The 19,576-nt window shown below is 37.1% G+C and overlaps 3 protein-coding genes across 7 annotated transcripts; 2 read left to right on the forward strand and 1 right to left on the reverse strand.

The window, feature by feature from the left end:
* Window positions 1-2,318: 2,318 nt before the first annotated feature.
* LOC116214625 (2-succinylbenzoate--CoA ligase, chloroplastic/peroxisomal) lies at window positions 2,319-9,108 on the forward strand. Of its 3 annotated transcripts, XM_031550011.1 has the most exons (10): window positions 2,319-2,813; window positions 5,537-5,609; window positions 6,001-6,169; window positions 6,295-6,393; window positions 6,567-6,664; window positions 6,787-6,980; window positions 7,254-7,381; window positions 7,646-8,025; window positions 8,357-8,574; window positions 8,766-9,108. In XM_031550011.1, exons 1-10 carry the CDS (start codon window positions 2,611-2,613, stop codon window positions 8,893-8,895), a joined length of 1,692 nt encoding a protein of 563 aa, XP_031405871.1. In that variant the 5' UTR covers window positions 2,319-2,610; the 3' UTR covers window positions 8,896-9,108. The 3 variants fall into 3 exon arrangements, with proteins under 3 accessions (XP_031405871.1, XP_031405872.1, XP_031405873.1); XM_031550012.1 differs by lacking the exon at window positions 5,537-5,609; XM_031550013.1 differs by lacking the exons at window positions 2,319-2,813; window positions 5,537-5,609 and adding an exon at window positions 5,676-5,816.
* Window positions 9,109-9,240: 132 nt separating this feature from the next.
* Window positions 9,241-13,788, reverse strand: LOC116214629 (GDP-L-galactose phosphorylase 1-like). 3 transcript variants are annotated; one of them, XM_031550023.1, is made up of 8 exons: window positions 13,566-13,788; window positions 12,309-12,737; window positions 11,716-11,837; window positions 11,578-11,637; window positions 11,245-11,485; window positions 10,695-10,874; window positions 9,914-10,165; window positions 9,241-9,681 (listed from the first exon to the last, which is right to left on the reverse strand). In XM_031550023.1, the coding sequence occupies exons 3-8, from the start codon at window positions 11,754-11,756 to the stop codon at window positions 9,496-9,498; spliced, it is 960 nt and encodes a 319-aa protein (XP_031405883.1). In that variant the 5' UTR covers window positions 11,757-11,837; window positions 12,309-12,737; window positions 13,566-13,788; the 3' UTR covers window positions 9,241-9,495. The 3 variants fall into 3 exon arrangements, with proteins under 3 accessions (XP_031405883.1, XP_031405881.1, XP_031405882.1); XM_031550021.1 differs by having other exon boundaries at window positions 11,245-11,472; window positions 13,566-13,787; XM_031550022.1 differs by having other exon boundaries at window positions 11,578-11,837; window positions 13,566-13,787.
* A 3,513-nt stretch (window positions 13,789-17,301) lies between these two features.
* On the forward strand, window positions 17,302-19,434 carry LOC116214622 (pentatricopeptide repeat-containing protein At3g22470, mitochondrial-like). The gene has a single exon (XM_031550010.1). The coding sequence runs from the start codon at window positions 17,402-17,404 to the stop codon at window positions 19,268-19,270; it is 1,869 nt and encodes a 622-aa protein (XP_031405870.1). The 5' UTR covers window positions 17,302-17,401; the 3' UTR covers window positions 19,271-19,434.
* Window positions 19,435-19,576: the final 142 nt, after the last annotated feature.

Consider the following 19,576-nt stretch of genomic DNA (forward strand, 5'->3'; position numbering starts at 1 on the left):
GAGAGTCGGAGACGAGAGTGAGAGGAGGGAGAAGCTCATCGAGAAAGAGAGCTTGAAAGAGAGTCGAAGACGAGAGCAAGAGGAGGGAGAAGCTCACCGGGAAAGAGAGCTTGAAGGAGAGTCGGGGACGAGAGCAAGAAAGAGAGCATATAGAGATTTAGGTTACAAATATACGAGTATTACATAGTTGTAGCTGAGACTGAGTTCAACTTTACTCTATTTTAAAAAAAAAATTATTAAGTATCATTCGGTTTCGGTTCTGGATACCATGTAGGTAGAAACCGGAACCGAAACTGATTTTCACCAATTCCTTATTTTAATAACTGGACCCTACCCTATTTTGAATACAAACTATCCGAACCCTACCCTAACGGGTAGGTTCCGATCGATTTTGGGTATACCCGGTACCCGTGCACCCTCATATACCTTAGGGACCTAATTGTAATTATTAATTAATTCACATTAATTAATAAATTACAAATGAGTCCTCACACTTTGAGTCATCCAATGACTTGCCCTTGTAGTAAGAAAGAAATATCAAACAAGTTATTGACATGAGTTTCCACCAATAGACAATCTATTTATAGAAACTCTACAAATAAGGAAACTATTGTATTTCTTTAATTAGATTTATCATTGATGTTGAACTCGGCTTCAGGATGTACTAGCACCCTCACAACCACATTGCAAGTCTCGTTCGATAATTAATTCCTAATTAACTTCCTTAAGTAGAATTAATTCTTTTCTCGGTTTAGACACGCTCAATGTGTATGACTAACTAGGTTCATCATCAAATGGTAATGGGATTATAATTTCAACTCATTTGACATTACCAAAAACTCTTTCTTTAACAAAAAGCATAATTTCCGAAATATCCTTGGTTCCTAAAGTTCACGATTGATGCCTAACAGCATATCGTGAGAATCCAAATGATAACGAATGTATAATTGAAACATTTTAATGAATCTCTAATCGTATACACCATGCACTAAATCCCTTTATTACAATATCCAGATCCAGTCAGAGCTACGGTAAATGCCAAACCCTATAGCTGACCATATGGACTCTCTGATATCATTCTTAGATCTGTAAAACTTGAACAGACACTCATTTCTACCCTAGTCTATCTACCCCGACTGAGGATTTCTCGATCCAAAACAAAACACACATCCATAGGATTTTTTCCCTATTTACTGAGGTTAGTGAATCTCGTCTTGATCGGACACCTACCGCCAAGTATAACTAACCAGAGCAACTAGCTGCCGAATACTCATGCTAAGCATAATACATTAGCAATAACAAATCCTAATCACCTATACATGAGATAGTATTTCATCTCAGGTCTAAGGATTATATGCACTAACACGATCCAGATAACATTCATTGACATAAGTAAATTACCGTATGAATATTATTTGCACGTCACGTTCGACTACTTATAGTATAAGCGTCCACATGTCTGTCTTGATAACAGTTATCAGATAGCATGAAACTTACTATTCCACCGTCATTAATATCTGTATACTAATCATTGATATAGACAGATGTGACAATCTATCTGGAGAAATAATGTTCAGTTAAGTTTCCTACGATCGTGAATAGTTTAAAGATATTCTTATTATATTTAAAAGTAAATTTATTTTAAAAAATTATGAATAATTATGTTGAAACAAACCCGGGCAATGCACGAGTAAAAAACACTGGTACTAAATTATAGTTAGATTATAATAAATGATAAACTCAGTAATAGTTGCACTAAAATATATTATATAGTACTTCAATACAAAAATATTTACATATAAATATATTATAAAAAGAAATTTTATGCGCACTTAAAAATACTTACAGCCCTGCGACCAATTTTAGATGTTATTACTAATTATTAAATATTCCAGTGAAAACCTTGTGCATTGCCGCCGATTTATTTAATTAATTAGATCTCAAAATCGGGATTGAATTATATTGATTTCGAATCATTAAAATTTTTTGGAACATTTCGTCCATTCATGTTGAAACCTCTAATACTTTATGTTTATCATTAATATATATATGAAATACTGAAATACATAATATTATACCTATTGAAAAGAAAAACCGAAAGAAGAAAAAGAATTACATCATATTACCATAATGTAAAATGACATTTTATTAATAAAATAGACTTTTTCAAAATCGATTTTACTTAATAAAATAAACTTTACTTGAATTGGTTCTAGTGGTGGGAAATTTCTTTCCCTTAAATAAACTATCAATGATTTGAATCTTATGAATAGTGAAAATTTAAGATTGAGAAAAAAATTTCTCATAGCGAACTGACTTGATTTGAATTTGGATTAGTTGAAAGTCTGAGACCCATTAAACTTTGGGTTATTAGGGTGAAAAAAAATTATAAAAAAAAAAAAAGAGAGAGGCAAGAATCACATTGAGCAGGGATTGGATAATCCTTTCAATACAAACCTACCAATCAAATTTCGTCCCCCCATTGACATTCTCGTCTTCTTCTTCAACGTATTACCTCTCCCTAATTACTTCTTTCAGATTCTCACCAAAGCAATCGCACTGCCCATCAATGAACGAATATTGCAATCGAATCGACGGTTGAAATTTAAAATGACTGGAAGCTTCTCGGAGCCACACATATGCCAGTGCCTCAACAGGATAGCGGCCCTCCGGCGGAGCTCTCCCGTGGTTATCTATGGCGAGCGGTGGCAGACAGGCCAACAGTTTGTGGACAGCGTCCTCCACCTCGCCGGCGGGCTTTGGCGCCTCGGTCTTGCCCCAGGAGACGTGGTCGCTATCTCGGCCTTCAACAGGTGCCCTTCTGCATTATTCGCTTACTTCCAGTCTACTTCTCCCAACTAGAGTGTTTTTCTTTCTTCTTGGTTGCATGTTCACTGCATGTTTTTTCTTTTTCATTTTTTGAGTAAATCATGTTCTCGGTATGTTGATGTATGCTATTTTCGTCATTGCATTATTTCGTAATTGCAATTGTGAGAAAAATGCACGGACGCTTTTCTCGGTCTTTACCGACGCTCTGAGCGATACATTCATTTTCTTAGCTTTATCACAATGCTTCCATGACAGCATCATCTAAAAGCGGCTCTACAGTGACGCTTTCAAAAGCATCGGGCAAAAACGCGTCTGGCCCGACCCTTTATGCGACGGTTTCTGACCCTTCTGAAAACGCTATTTTTCTGTGGGTAAAACAGGGGCCAACGATTCTACAACGTTGGCCTGTGCCATAGTTTTGGCCCCAAGTACTCAAGTGCCCATATGTTTTTTGTTTCTAATATATATATATATATTGTACAGAATGATTTTTTTTGTGCAAACAATTTTTCAAAATTATTTCAAACCTCCCCAAAATAAATTTAGCTAGTAAGGTTTTTTTTTCTTTTTTTTTTTGGCTTTCAGAAATCCTTTAATATGCTCATTTCCCTGACTCCCTCTAATGTGGGGGACAAGGGCCTATCTGATTTTCAGTGTAGTGTTAGGGCCCTCATTAGTCATTCATATAGTTCAGCCTAACCGGATTTATTGAGGGTAAAATTAGAAGTGTCTTGCTCAATTTTTCTATATTTTTTAACCGAAAATCAAGTAATTAATGATTTTATAGATAGGAACAGACTCGGGATTTAAACTGAACATGTAGGTCACATAGTCATCACAGTCGAAGAGTTAAAAATCCTCCATGTTTTAATGGACAATCACGTAGAATTTTATTAAATATGTATATTTAGAAAGAAAAAAAAAGTAATACATAAATAAATTTTCTGGGTGGCTGGGTCCACGTCTGTCCCTGTGTCATGTCCTCTTCTCATCCTCTTCCCCTAACTTCGTGACATGCCAAAAGTTGCAATAAAGACATTTTGAAGGGGAAAAAACAAAAATATTTGATAGGCAGATAGATAGATAGATAGATAGATAGATAGAGCATTTAGATTGGCAGGATGAGGATTCTCTTGTTATGGTGGTTCTGTTTTCTCCGCCTCATGAAATAGTAATTTTCTTTTTTATTTTTTATAAGGAAGATTTTTTAACCTAATAAAAATAAAAATAAAGGATATTAAAAGTCTCATTAACTGAGAATTGAAGTCAAAATTTCTTAATAAGGGGAAGAGCTTGTCGGGGTCTCATCAAAAGGCTACTCATGTGGATGAGATAATTTGTTCGCTTACACAAAGTAATTTTTAATTTCACCGATAATTTGTTACTTAAATGAACTGGTCAACTATGTGAATAATAAAAAGTGGCTTACTATTTAATGCAATACAAAAGTGGATCAGCTGCCAAAATGATAAAACAACTTATTATTTGACAATTATTCTTTTTGGATGGTGTCATGATGTCCTTTATAGGAATAATAATACCTTTTTCTCAAAAAATAATTAGTTCTTTATAACTGAAAGAAAACATTATTTATTCTCTTGTAGGGCAAAAGTTTTGCGCTAATATAATTGTTTATGTATCAAATGATATATTTTATCACTCACAAGCAAGTTAATTGAGCGCATTCTTCTCAAATGGCTTTCGATGTTGATGGATAGTATATGTTTCCTCGTTGAATAGCGTTATAATTTGCTATTATTAGAATAAAAATTCGGGATTTCATTACCTCATTACATTATACACTTGCCATGTATATGATTTATCACGTATCGGGACACACTCTTGTACTGTCTTGTAATTATATATACAGTATACACAGACCCCATGGGTCAAGGCCTCATTTATTCATATACATTATATTCTAATAGCTATTAAAAATATCACCTCATCAACGAATATCACTCAGTAATTGATAAGCCATGTTCCTCCTTCGGTTGGGCTTACCTCATCCACCATGGAGGTGGCATGTATTGAGCCATTCTGGCTGAAATTTGTTAGTTGCGGGCGGGGGCATGCCTTAATTTGGATCAAAATGTTTCATTAATTAACATTGAAGTGAAGACCAGTTGGCAGACGACATTATCGAGAGACGAATTTTACCCGCAATATCAAGGAGTCCAAACCTACTAGAAGCACTTCGTGGTCAAACAAGTTGATGCTGAAGTGAGGAGTAATCTCAACTTAGTGAATAATTAAGACAACTTGTGATCTTTTTTTTTTTTGATAGGTAGACAACTTGTGATCTCGTTGAAAAGAAAAAGAATTATCAATGTATAATTTTTCTAAAAATCAAGAAATTCGAGAGCTGGTAATAAGAAATTAACCGTCAAAGTATATGCATTTTCATTTTTGGCCGGATAAACATATATATGCATGGCTCTCGCAAATTGATTGATTAAAGAGTTATTCTAAACAGTGGAGCGAGGACAACAAAATTAATTAATTAATTACTTAATTGATGGTTTAGATGTACATTATTAGATAATAAACAAAAACAACAGTATAAACAAAATTGAACACTCACAAGCACTTTGATTTGGATTTGTGCATCTACAGTTGCCGATGCATTCTGTTTCATTCATGCATACCAGACATACCAAGTAGTTCTGTTTCGTTGAAGAGCTCAATGTTGTGTTTCAAATTTCAGCGATTTGTATTTGGAGTGGCTGCTGGCAATTGCATTTGTGGGAGGGATAGCTGCTCCACTTAATTACAGATGGGTAAGTACAAGAAAAAAAATAAAATCGAATTGATTATTAGTTTCTTATTCGGGTGACGAAGGTTGATTCCTCTGAGCCCACCCCATGAATTATGGGATCGGGTGCCTCCGTGTACGCTCTCGGTTTTTAGCGCAAGTGCGATTCCTCCACTGGCTTCAGCTCAAGCGAATATCGAATCTGCGACCTCTTTGAATATTGCAATTAGAGGTTTGATTCATTGTTCCATATAGAGCATTCATGTGGCAAATCATTTCACGTAACTGAAACGAACTGTCGACAAGAAGCAGAATGAACGGTGATCAGAGAGCATTACCGGCACTACTGATAGGACATGTTGTCTCGTTGATATAGTTTTCCACCTGTATTGATGAATAATCCTCTCCGACTGCAGAGCCTTCCCGAGGCAAAATTTGCAATGTTGCTCGTGCAGCCCGTGCTGTTGGTGACTGATGAGAGCTGTAGTGGCTGGTACCCCGAGCTCCATAGTAGCACAATTCCGTCACTGAAGTGGCGCATTTTGTTGAGTTCCCTTCCCTCAAAATTCCCGAATGAATGCAGTGGTAGGTGTCGCTTGGAGAGTATCTTCAGCTGGTTTTTTGAGAAAGGTTCATCTGTTGATTACGATCTTACCTGTTTCGGCTAATCGTCTCTCGATGTTTTGCGCTTGCTTTTTTCTACTTTGCAGTGTTGACCATGGACAAGCTCAAGTTCGGGTCTCAGAGGTGCTCATCGAGTAACTACTCATGGGCACCAGAGGGTGCTGTTATCATATGTTTTACTTCGGGTACAGAAGCGTTAAACCTTGATCGGTATTTGCTATACGTTACTAGTGAACGTTCCCTATAAGCTTAAATTTTCTATAAACCGATCTATGACAATCCGATATGGCCTGCCTTATAAAATATAAAAAAAATAAAAAGACAACACTAACCACTTATTATTTTCCAATGCTAATAGGAACCACTGGGAGGCCAAAGGGAGTGACGATAAGCCATTCTGCGCTGATTGCGCAGTCCATGGCTAAAATCGCCATCTGTGGCTATGACGAGGATGATGTACGGTGATTCGGAATCCTAATCTATGGTTGGCAAGGTCGAAAAGTGACCGTGCGTATATGCATTTTGCTAATAAAAACACTTTCGATGATCGAGTGTGTTTTTCTTGTCGGGTTTTGCAGATTTATTTGCACAGTGCTCCGTTATGTCACATTGGCGGGTTATCCTCGGCAATGGCAATGTTGATGGTTGGAGCTTGTCATGTGTTGATGCCCAAGTTCGACGCCAAATTGGCCATTGAAGTTATTGAAAAGTGGGACGTCACATCTCTGATCACCGTTCCGGCAATGATGGCTGATCTAATATCACTGCTCAGGTAAATTATCCTACATGAGCAACTTCATGGAGAGTTTCTTCCTTACAAGGTGGCCTTCCAAAATTTTCCTTCTGATAGTAGTTCTAGAGGCGCTGTGAATTCATCGAGAGAAAGCCCAAACCCGGAACACAAAAGGAATATGAAACTTACATGATTTAACCCAATTTAAAGACATGTAGCTCGAAATGAGTATAGATACATTGTAAAGACATGAATGTAAATTTGCTTAGTATGGGCCTGCATGCTTTTTGGTCATGAGATGTTTTTGACCAGGGGGAAGGAGTGGTGGAAAGGAAAGGACAGCATGAAGAAGATACTAAATGGAGGTGGAAGTTTGTCACCGGAGCTCATCAGGGGCGCTACGATTATATTCCCAAAGGCTAAGATTCTGTCAGCCTATGGTAGGTGCTGCTCTTATACCTCTGCCTAGGCAAGTTTGCAGACCATTTCTGTCCAGGTTTTTGTTATACTGAAACAAATGGACCAACATTTACATCTAGAATGGCCTTTGATGATCTTCAATAGTAAAATTCGAGACTTTACGTTTTTCTCATTCTATGATAATGATCAGAAGCTGATCGAAAAGCTTAATCTTGGCTGGTAAAGGCTTGGGAATATATTCTGATCTTTTTTTTTTTCTTGTTTCTTCTTTCATGTACATGAAGGGATGACCGAGGCATGTTCTTCCCTAACATTCATGACCCTGTATGACCCAATATTTCAGTCTCCAGACCAGGCCAATCTATCTTCAAGAACCAACCGTCAATCGAGCAGCAGCCAACAGGGTATCCCCATGGGCAAACCTGCACCACATGTTGACATAAGGACAGATGCTGATGATTCACTTGGTGTTGGTAGAATTTTAGTCAGGGGCCCGAATCTGATGCTGAAATACTGGAACCAAGCGCCAACATTGGACTGTAAGGATCAGCAGTGGTTTGACACTGGCGATATCGGGTTTATAGACGACCATGGTGAGTTATGGCTGATTGGACGAGAGAAAGGCCGGATCAAGAGTGGAGGAGAAAATATCTACCCTGAAGAGGTAATAAGATGAAGAAACTTCATAGTTTTGAACCCGTTTGGAGCTTGATCTCTACATGCCCATGTCGGCATTGACTGGTCAAGTCAGAGGATATCAAATTGAGCTCTATAGATCCGCATGTCTTGTATATTAAGATTTTTTAGTAAAAATCATTGCTTAGTATTACTTCGAGTTGAGCTCAAGGTTCTCTCACCATCGACTTAACTCCACTCAGCTGCGTTCCGGGTCTATGTGCAATCCAACATAGACAAGGAAGTAATATATCAAATGGTGGAACTCAAATTTCTTGAAAGCTTGATGATTCTGTAAAATGAGTTTTTTCCTGTCGCAGGTAGAGGCAGTACTTTCACAGCATCCGGGAGTTCATGGAGTTGTCGTAGTGGGAGTCCCTGAGCTTCGCCTATCCGAGATGGTCGTCGGATGTGTTCAATTGAAAGAAAACTGGCAATGGTCCAATAAAGCCTACGGATCCGTACCCATGAACGAGGATCATAATGTATTATCCGGTGAAATTCTCCGACAATTCTGCAAGGAAAACAATTTGACAGGGTACTGTTTATATTATTTTCTTCATCTAAGTGCTTTCTACATTACAACGTTTGATAGCTATGCGAATTGGACCTGACAAGCCGCTTCTGGTCCTGGACACATACGGATATGCACTTCAACCACTAGATTGAGCTAGCTGGTTTAGCTTAAAAATGCTTCCTATGACTTTTCATCTTGTTCCATCTCTGCAGGTTTAAGATTCCAAGGGTATTCTACCCATGGAGAAAGGCATTCCCGACGACTTCAACGGGGAAGGTAGTAAGAGGAAAACTTCGTGACGAAGTTATTTTGCATCTTCAGCCCCTTCAAGGCCGTTTATGACCTGCCAGTTTGCATGATCACGATGATGAGGCAGAAGACTGGATCTTGTTTCCCGATCTCTCTCCTCTCTTGTTGATCTTTTTTTCTGGCACACGCCACTACACATAAGAGGATGTGCTTGAGTTGTAAGCAGCCCTCAATGAACTCTAAGGTCCAATGCTATATTTGGAAGTTTTGGTTCTGTTGATAAATTACAGGGAGTCATTGATTATATAATCTTCTTTTCATGTTGGAAAATTGAAAAAAAATTGAGTTATAATAACCGCACCTCTGATTATCTTGTTTAATTCGCTTCAGAATCGATTTCTCCAGAGCCAGAAACTTGAAAGAAAAACAAGTTGCAACTTGCAAGGACAAATAAGAAAAGCTCAGAATTATAGGAACGATATAAAACTGCCAAGAGACCGAAATCCGACCCATAATAGTCACAAAAGGGAAAAAAGGAAAGAAAGAGTGACAACCAACAGTTGATGTCACCATGGTTCTTCTAATTAAAACGAGAACAAATCGGCACTCAACAAGTAATTCAATCATTCGAAAGTTTTCCAACAGCAGCAACTTTTCTTCCACGCGAAGATTATGGTTGGCCATTGCAGAAGTTCAAATGGAGAATGAAGCTACGATGTTACAGCACAGCTGCTGCACCATCTCAAAGCCTTCAGTGTCAAGTGAGGCCCCGCACAGAAGATCAAATATGGAATCCTCAGTGGCTTTATCGAACTCGTGCTGAGAATTGAACAGGAAGTAGCCACCGCATTCCCAAGCAGAAAGGCTGCAGAAATTGGCCTGTGAAAAGAGAATGAAACTATCAAGGAATTGCATTTGAACAGAAACAAATGCAGTCCAATTTTACTTGGAAGATTGTCTCTCTACTTCATCACTGTTCACAACTTTCACACGATCAGCAACTTCCCGTCACAAGGAAGAGCTCGTGATTAGCACCAGCTTACTACTGTCCCCTAAAATTGATTTCATTAAAAACCGAGGGTGTCAATAATACCACATCAGCCATTTTTACCTGAAGCAACATGTAGATTTTTCTCCCGCGATCAGAAACAAGTATGTTGTATGTGATGTTCAACTCCAGCAACTGAGAACTTATTCGGGACACGATATCGACCAAGGCCTTGAAGTTGTGGTTGCTCTCAAAGAGGAGAGTCTTGATTGGGTAATCTAAAACAGCACAAATTCGAATGCCAGTTTGTTCATCGGTGAAGAAAGTCTCGAGAGGCATGAGCTCCACAGCCAGAGGGTTCGAAAAATAGCAGGCCTGAAATTTACGGGGAGGAATTGTCAGAATCAATTTCCGGTAAATCATAGTAAATAAGAAATCTAGACAAGAGAAAGGCTTCCAATATATAGTTCTCGCGTTAAACATGACAACATAAGCCGAGGAGTCTCACATAATGTCACTTCTCTCATAAGTTCATCTGTCGGACATGATATGAGAGGATAGAGATGCCAAATTTAGCTTCTGCTAATCAGTTCTAATCATTCGTATTAGCTTTAGGACAGAATGTTCTCAATAATATCTTGATCCACATATTTGCCCCCAAACTTCATGGACTCTGCATGATGCACCACCAAGATCTGTACTTGCACCGTCACTTGAGCATTTATGGAAGATTGACAGTAATACTCTTATAATTGATATAAGAAATGTCAAATTTCAAAAGCCATTGCAGAAATACAGATACGAATATTTGGCCATGATACTGCACCGAGCCAAAAGAAAATTATATGCTTGCAAGTTCCGAGAAGCATGCATAGTTGGAAAAAAAGCCAAGACTTAACCATACCTCAAAATAAAGCTGAGAAGAAATAGAGCTAGAGGAGCCATGTAACAAATGAAAAGAGTGATTATTAATCTCGACAGCCATTTTCACAAGCATCGCCAAGAATGTTGCATCGAGATGCTTGACATGACTGTTCCATCTGAAAGGAACGAGGAAGACATGGCCATAGTCTATCGGGGTCTCCTGCAAGTCCAGACAGAGCTTTGTTAAGACATCATCACTGACAAAAGGACGAGTTGAACAAGTCAAGGCACTGGGTTCAAGGACACAATGCAGGTTCGGTGTGTTCAACCACTGTTTCTTTTGCATATTAGGTCATTCAATGACGAACCAACTGTCCAACAGGCTGACTTACAGTCCATCCAGTGAAGCCCGCCAGTTTAGCCGAACAGGCATGCTCATACGTGGATAAATGAATTGAAGAAATTCATGATAAAGACATCCAGATCCAAGCTCGATTTATAAATAATTAATTTAAAGAAATGGCATCATCCTTGAGTGAACTGATGCTAACTAGGATAACCTTTATAGAAGGGGGGGCGTAAAGACTTACATTCAAAATGACCAGCACAGAATCATTGGGCACAAATGCTGATGGAATAAGTTTGGACTTTGCCTTCCCATGAGTAGCCATGCAAAAGAGTAATTCCTCATAAAGTTCAACTGAGTCTGCAATGGAGGGTTTTCTGCAAAAGCCGATCTTGCTCTCTAGTGTGGGAGTATGAGTCTTACTCCAGCTCTGGTTTAACTGAGCTATAAACTTCAGACTGTCACCAATCACCTTCATATAAAAACTGAACAAACTAAGCATTTCAACCATGATTGGATGTAAAGCTGAAAACATTCTGCTAGAAAAGAAAAAAAAGGAAAAGTGATTAATAAGTACCCTAATTTCAGATGTTGTGACGTCATATTTGAAACAACCTTTCCACATACGATCTTCCCACTGCAAAATAATATCAATGAGCAGAAACTGTGGCTAGTTTTATCACAGTAAATGAAATGATATAATATTCTTCTGCACCTGAGCAAGGAGTAGGGAATCCAAGATACTTTCTTCCTCATGATAAGCACAAGAAGGTCGATCAAATGGAGAATCAGGTGTGACCAATTTGCTTCCAAAGCAGTAAATGGGCACTTCAATACCTGGGAAAGTACACGGAGATAAGATATTTCTGTAATAAGGTACCGAATCATGAATTCAAAGCAGGCACAACATGTCAACGAGGTCTACCCAGTCCATAGTTTTTGCATAGACCAAAAATAAACAAAAATATTTAACAGGAATAAATATATGTAACAATGAATTATGCCATTACATACCCCTCGGGAGTTGAACAGAATTGATCACCCTCATTTATGTTACATCATCTATTATTTTTTCACCTTTGATCCTAAAACTTCATATCCCACCATGAGACATTGAGCGTTAGACATCTATGAGAACATATACGAGAAAGCCACAGGGCATAAGCTCCAATTTCAAAGCAATTACCAAACATAAGCTCTAACAGGGACAAAACATCTTAGGCACTCCTAAACCGAGTAGCAAATACAACTCAAGGGGGTTAATATTCGAGAAATGGAAAGGTCTAAAGTACTATGAGAAGGACTTACCTCGTAAAGATATAGGACAACTCAATGACAGTTCAGAACTTGCATTTTCCAATAGTAAGTTATCATCTCCAGGTTGGCCAATTGAAACCATGATTAAGAGCCTGGGCAGCACTTGACCGAACTAAAACTAATATTTGTCACAAGGAACCCTGATTTATAATGCTTCACTAGCAGCCGCGGAATTAATATAAATTGTAACATGGGCCCAATCAGAAACCACCACCGGCGAGGAAGGTAAGATCTGCAGGATGCCCTCCAGCAGAAGGTAGGGCTCCACGACCACCGTGAAACGAAGGGGATGAGATCAAGAATTTAATGAAAGTCCGTAACCATCCAGTTCCCCTTCTTATGATCTTAGTGTCGGTCTCTCTAATGCTTAGAGCCGTGGTTGAATTGACTAAGCCAGCCCTGACAGGACCAGCAATTCCCCTGTTGCAGTGAAGCAAAGATAGAACTTATACATTGTTTGCCACATTTCACGCAAACACATTATCGATATCACATAAAGTATTATAAGTTGCAAACACAAGAAACTATATTTAAAGCAATAAAAGACCTTTTATTGTTTTTAACTAAAGTAATATGAGAATTTATTCGTTAAGAAAGTGGGGCATTGTTACATGGGTATCCATCATACAAACAGAGGCAACCCACACAAAGCCTAGGGGACTAAGGCCATGAGCATAACGGTTTTCGTCCCAAGGGACCCGAGTACAATGGCAATCCGACTGAGTCACTAAGAGCAACGATATCTAATATCAAGTTCCTACCATCCCACTGAGGAAAGCAATAAAGACTGTTACTTGTATTTGAAATTGGTCATATCATGTTAATTAACACTCCAGCCAATATTTTTCCAGCGACCAAGAGTCTCCATCCAGTCCGATAAACTGCGAAAGTGACCATGAATCTTTGATCAAAGAGGGTGTGTTGCTCACCATAAGGTGCATCTAAGAGTAAATCATGCTGCACCCACCGCTCATCTGGTACTTTGCCCCAAGGAAAAAAAAAAAAGCAAGGACTAAGGCCAAGAACAAGAACAGATAAAGCAATCAATTGGGATTTCCCCGGAGAGAAGGGAATTGATTTTCTTAAGCCCAAACATCAATCGGCAAATGGGTTTAACAGTTCATAGCCGCCAAGATATTAACAACCAAAGGGGTAATTCTTGCATCCAATATCAAATTCGACAGCGTCAAAGATCATTTCTTTTTCCTCCGTGTGGAAACCACTTGATGATCAGGAAAGAAGCCGCACCTGTGGATTTCGAAGGGAACAGAGAGAGTAAGATTGAGAAGAGCGCGACCGTCTCGCCGGAGCAGGAACGGCAATGTGGGTGACCGGATTTGGAGCGGGGGCGAGGAATCAACGGAGGAGTCTGCTCCACGTTAAGGACCTATGAAGAAGTGTGATGGCCTAAACCGAGAGGAAGAACTGGAAAGGAGATGGGAGCTCACGAGAGAGAGAGAGAGCGATATATATATAGAGAGAGAGATATATATATATATATAGAGAGAGAGAGAGAGAGAGGAGAGGAATAATTTTCTGTATTTTCTCTTACCGGCTCCGACTCTTACGTCAAAAAAAACGTTTAGGTTGCGTTTGGTTGGTTTCAAAATTGAGCAAAATCAAATTTTAATTTTAATTAATTTATAATGATTGTATTGTTAACTTTCTTTTCTCTCTTCTCTCTCTCCTCTCTCACTCCTGTCTCCTATGATCCTATCAGCCTTCTTTGCCTTTATTAGTTTACTAGTTAATCTGCCCGTACATTGCACGGAATCGTTATAAATTTATATATTATTTTTATTATAATTATTAATTTTGAAACACTAATTTTCTTATAAAGAATAATAATATATTCAATTATTAAGTTTAATTTTTAAAACAACTATCTTCAATAAATTTTTTACAAGTTAGAGTAAGTTAATTATTATAATAATAATAATAATTTGAAGCTAATTGCTTCAATTAATATGTATCATATATTTGGGTTAATTATTAATAAGATTTTTCACATATATTTAGTAATCAGACTAAATAATTAATATGCTTAACATATTTAAGTTTTATCTTTTATTTTATTTGTGAGCCTAAGTTCACTGTGTTATATCATGAATTTTTTAAGAAAAATAGTCTCATATAGCACAATTTTTACTTTATTTTCATCTTCTAGCACGTTTTTTAAAATTGTCACGATCTAGCACGAATCACCATTTTATTCCAGGATCTAGCACACCGTTAGACGGAGTTTAACGGTGTGCTAGATCCGAGAATAAAATGGTGATTCGTGCTAGATCGTGACAATTTTTAAAAACGTGTTAGGAAGTGAAAATAAGGTAAAAAATGTGCTATATGAGACTATTTTTTCCTTTTTTTATTTGAAGATTCACTGCCCAAAAAAATTTGAAAATTAGTGTGGAACTTTATAATAATATCAGGAATATGGGTTAAAAGTTTAAACTATTTTTTAGATCAGTTGGTTCATAAAAACTATCAAAATCAAAATACCGAAAAAAAGGTAAATATTTTTTATCTGAAGATTCACCATCCAGAAAAATTTGAAAATATGTGTGGAGCTTTATAATAATATCAGGAACATGGGGCTATTTTCCCTTAAAAAGTATTTACCATTCTTTTCGATATTCTGATTTTGATAGTTTTTGTGAACTGTACGATCTCAAAACGAGGTAAAACTTTTACCCCATATTCCTAATGTTATTATAAACTTTCATACTAATTTTCAGATTTTTCTAAGTGGTGAATTTTCAGATAAAAAATATTTACATCTTTTTTTAATGTTGTGATTTAGATAGTTTTTGTGAATCGTTCGATCTCAAAACAATGTGAAACTTTTACCCCACATTCCTGATATTATTATAAAGCTCCACACAAAATTTCAAATTGTTCTAGGTGGTGAATTTTCAGATAAAAAATAATTACTATTATTTTCGGTGCTCTGATTTTGATAGTTTTTGTGAACCGTCCGTCCGATCTCAAAATGATATGAAAATTTTTTCCCATGTTCCTAACATTATTATAAAGGTCCTCACAGATTTTTAGATTTTTTTGGGCAGTGAATCTTCAGATAAAATATATTTATTCATTTTTTCGGTGTTTCAATTTTTATAGTTTTTATCTCAAAACGAGATGAAAATAGTACCCCATATTCCTGATGTTATTATAAAGCTCCACCCAAATTTTCAGATTTTTCTGGGTAGTGAATTTTCAGATAAAAAATATTTACCTCTTTTTTCTGTGTTGTGATTTAGATAGCTTTGGTGAATCGTCCGATCTCAAAATGAGGTGAAAATTTTACCCGACGTTCCTAATATTATTATAAAGCTCCGTAAAAAAAATCAAATTTGTTTGGGCTGTAAATCTTCAGATAAAAAATAATTACCCTTCTTTTCGGTGCTTTGATTTTGATAGTTTTTGTGAATCGTCCGATCTCAAAACGAGATGAAACTTTTTCCTCATGTTCCTAACATTATCATAAAGCTCCTCACAGATTTTCATATTTTTATAGGTAGTGAATTTTCAGATAAAATATATTTACCTATCTTTTCGGTGTTCTGATTTTGATAGTTTTTGTGAATCGCCCGATCTCAAAACGAGATGAAACTTTTACCCCATATTCCTGATATTATTATAAAGCTCCACACATATTTTTAAATTTTTCTGGATGGTGAATCTTCAGATAAAAAATATTTACCCTTTTTTTCGGTATTTTGATTTTGATAGTTTTTGTGAACCCTCCGATCTCAAAAATAGTTTAAACTTTTAACCCATGTTCCTGATATTATTATAAAGCTCCACAATAATTTTCAAATTTTTTTTTGCAGTGAATCTTCAAATAAAAAAAGGGAAAAATAGTCTCATATTGCACAGTTTTTACCTTATTTTCACTTCCTAGCACGTTTTTAAAAATTGTCACGATCTAACACGAATCACCATTTTATTCTTGGATCTAGCACGCTGTTAAACTCCGTCTAACGGTGTTTAACGGTGTGCTAGATCCCGGAATAAAATTGTGATTCGTGTTAGATCGTGACAACTTTTAAAACGTACTAGGAAGTGAAAATAAGGTAAAAACTATAGTATATGGGGCTATTTTTCCATTTTTTTATAGGATCATAATTTTTGTAAGTTCTTTATATGATATGATCAATTACATTTTGATTATAGTTTATATCCTTTGAATTGTGTATGTTCATTTCAACGCGTTTATATATCATACTTAAAAAAAAATTTCTTGTAATACTTATTCTAATTTTTTGAGCACATATTGTTTTTTAACACAATAAAATATTTTCAATGACTAATTTTGAGTTTTATACAGTATTAATTAATATTAATAAAATTAAACTAATTTTGAATGATTACATAAATATTTTGTAATGGTTTCAATTAGTATGCACTACACAAATTTATTTTAACATCTTGTATTTAACATATTTTTATAAATGCTCACACAAACTAGATGATACATTTTCTTAATAAAAAGTTTTATGACATCCTAATTTAAGTGTATAATTTTTAACTTTTATAAGTATGATAAGTTTATATATTATAATAACGTTAACATTCAAGAAAGTACTTATTATTAGTGTACTTATTTGTCACTTATTTTTTGAAGTTGGTTTAATAGGTCAAGAAGATATTAAATTTTCATAAAATAGTTTTAACTAACATAATTAAATCGACTCTCTTAACCTTTTTGCTAAATTATGTCAATAATTTTATGTCATTAATGGCAGGTCATTCATTGCTATAGGAGTTAGTTTTATTTATACATATCTTATTATTTAATTTATATACCGCATATTAATTTATTAAGAATTTACTATTTCACCTCTATTTAGTAGGGTGGATACAGCTATATATATATATAGACCGAGAGATTTTACAATTTTTATTTTTAAACTAGTTTGAATACTTTTTCAGTTTAAAACGTTTTAGCCCTTTAGGGAGTCAAAATGAGATTTTCTTTTTTTTCCTTTCTCCTTGGCCTTTCTTCCTCAGCTCAGTTCAGCTGATAGTCAGTGTCATACATTTCCTCGTCTCTCGATCACTCTGCCGAGCCTGCGGATATGATGGCGCTGAGGCTGAGAAGATGTGTTTTCTCCTCTCCTTCCGTTGCTTCAGCGGGTCTTCCTAGTCTTAAACGGCTTCTTCTTCTTCTTCTTCAACAGCCCGTAAGCTGCCCTCTCTTCCTTTGCGAACCTAATCTTCCCCTTTCGTCCCCCTGCTGTAGAAATTTCTGCACCAAAACTGCAATTTCTGATGCGAAGAAGGCTGAGTTATTCTTGGATGAAGTGAGGTACAGATGCAAGAACGGTGGATTTAGAAACCTCGACGAAACTTTGTCTTGTTTTGAAGGGATGATCAGAATCCGGCCCTTGCCTTCACCAGCTGATTTCAGCCTGCTGTTTGGGGTCATTGGCAGGATGGGGCATCACGCTGCCGCTATTGGTCTAATCAAAACGGTGAATGTTGCCGGTGTTAACTATGACCTCCATAGTTTCAGTATTTGGATGAACTGCCTATGTCGATCGAAAAGGGTGGATCTTGGATTTGCTGTTATGGGCAGAATGCTCAAACTCGGCTTTAAACCAGACGTGGTGACCTTGACCACTCTGGTCAATGGACTATGCATTGTGGGAAAACTTTCCAGAGCTGTGGAGTTAGTCGATGTTATGGAGGAGAGAGGGTTCGAGCCCAATGCAGTCACGTATGGAGCGATAATTAAGGGCTTAGTTAGGACAGGCAAGACGTCTCTGGCCCTCGGATTGCTCGAGAAGTGGGAGGGCAGAAGAAGCTGCAGGGTGAGTGTTGTTACATACAGCACTGTACTCGAGGGTCTATGCAAGGAAGGAAGGTTGATGGAGGCTTTGAAGCTCTTCCACAGGATGATTGATCAGGGTGTTCAACCCAATGTCGTCACATATACCACCTTGATTCATGCTAGGTGCTTAGAAAGACAATGGGAAGAGGTTGAGTTGCTCTTAAACGAAATGACTCAAAGGGGCATCACCCCAGATGTTCGAACCTTCAACACGATACTAGATGCATTTTGTAAGGATGGGATGCTTTTTGAAGCGGAGTCCATTCTTGATACTATGATTCGAAGATATATTGAGCCTACGATTGTCACGTACAATTCTCTGATTGCTGGATACTCTCTCCAGAATAGAATGGATGATGCTGAGAATATATTTCGTTTGATGGGGGAAAGGGGTTGCTCCCCCGATGTTTTTACTTATAACACACTGGTAGATGGATGTTGTAAGGGGAAAAGATTGGACGAGGCAGTGATTGTGTATCGTGAAATGCTTCACAAGGGTTTGGTTCCAAATGTCGTGACATATAACATTCTTATTGGCGGCTTCTGTCATATCGATAACTTCCGTGCTGCTGAGGAGCTTTTCAAGGAGATGCAAGATGCTGGTCATCATCCAAACCTTCAAACGTATGCTATCCTCTTGGATGGATATTGTAAACACGATCACCTCAATAAAGCATTGGCATTGTTCCGACAAATGGAAGAGCAAGGGGTCAGTCCCAACATTGTAATCTATAATATCCTCCTACACGGCATGTGCAATAACGAGAAACTCGAAGATGCCAAGAGATGCTTTAGAACCTTGCTTGGGAAAGGGTGTCAGCCAGACGTGGTGACGTTTAGCACTCTCATAAATGGATTATGTAAGGAAGGCCATGTATACGAGGCCCATACGTTGCTCCAAGAAATGGGAGAGAGCGGATGTTCTCCGGATTCTGCCACTTTTAACATTCTAATTAGGGCTTCTCTTAAGAACAATGAAGAGTTAGTTGCTCTAGAGCTTATCCGAAAAATGCGTGATAGTGGCTTTGCTGTAGATTTGTCGACAATGGAATTGCTCTTAGACGATAGATTAGATCCGAACATTCTAGAATGCATTAAAGAGCTTCTTCCATAAACTCCTTCTCTACTTTATTGGTTTTTGCGGAAACCAATGGGATTTTTTGTTATATTTACTTAATTATATTATTAATATCTATTGGAAAGCATGAGACTGGCTTGTCACATTTTCTTGTTTGTTGATAAAAAGTACTAAGATAGTTCTTTTAGAGGTGTTATGTACTCGACAGTGTTGTCAGCTCTTTCGAATTATATCATATGCTGCCGAAGCTGATGATATAATTAAATAATTAATACCAAATTTATGCGAGAATTGTTGAGGATATTTGAGGCTATCGAAGCCATACTTACCCATATACCTGAA

This window comes from Punica granatum, chromosome 7, assembly GCF_007655135.1.
Source record: "Punica granatum isolate Tunisia-2019 chromosome 7, ASM765513v2, whole genome shotgun sequence".
NCBI lineage: Eukaryota > Viridiplantae > Streptophyta > Magnoliopsida > Myrtales > Lythraceae > Punica > Punica granatum.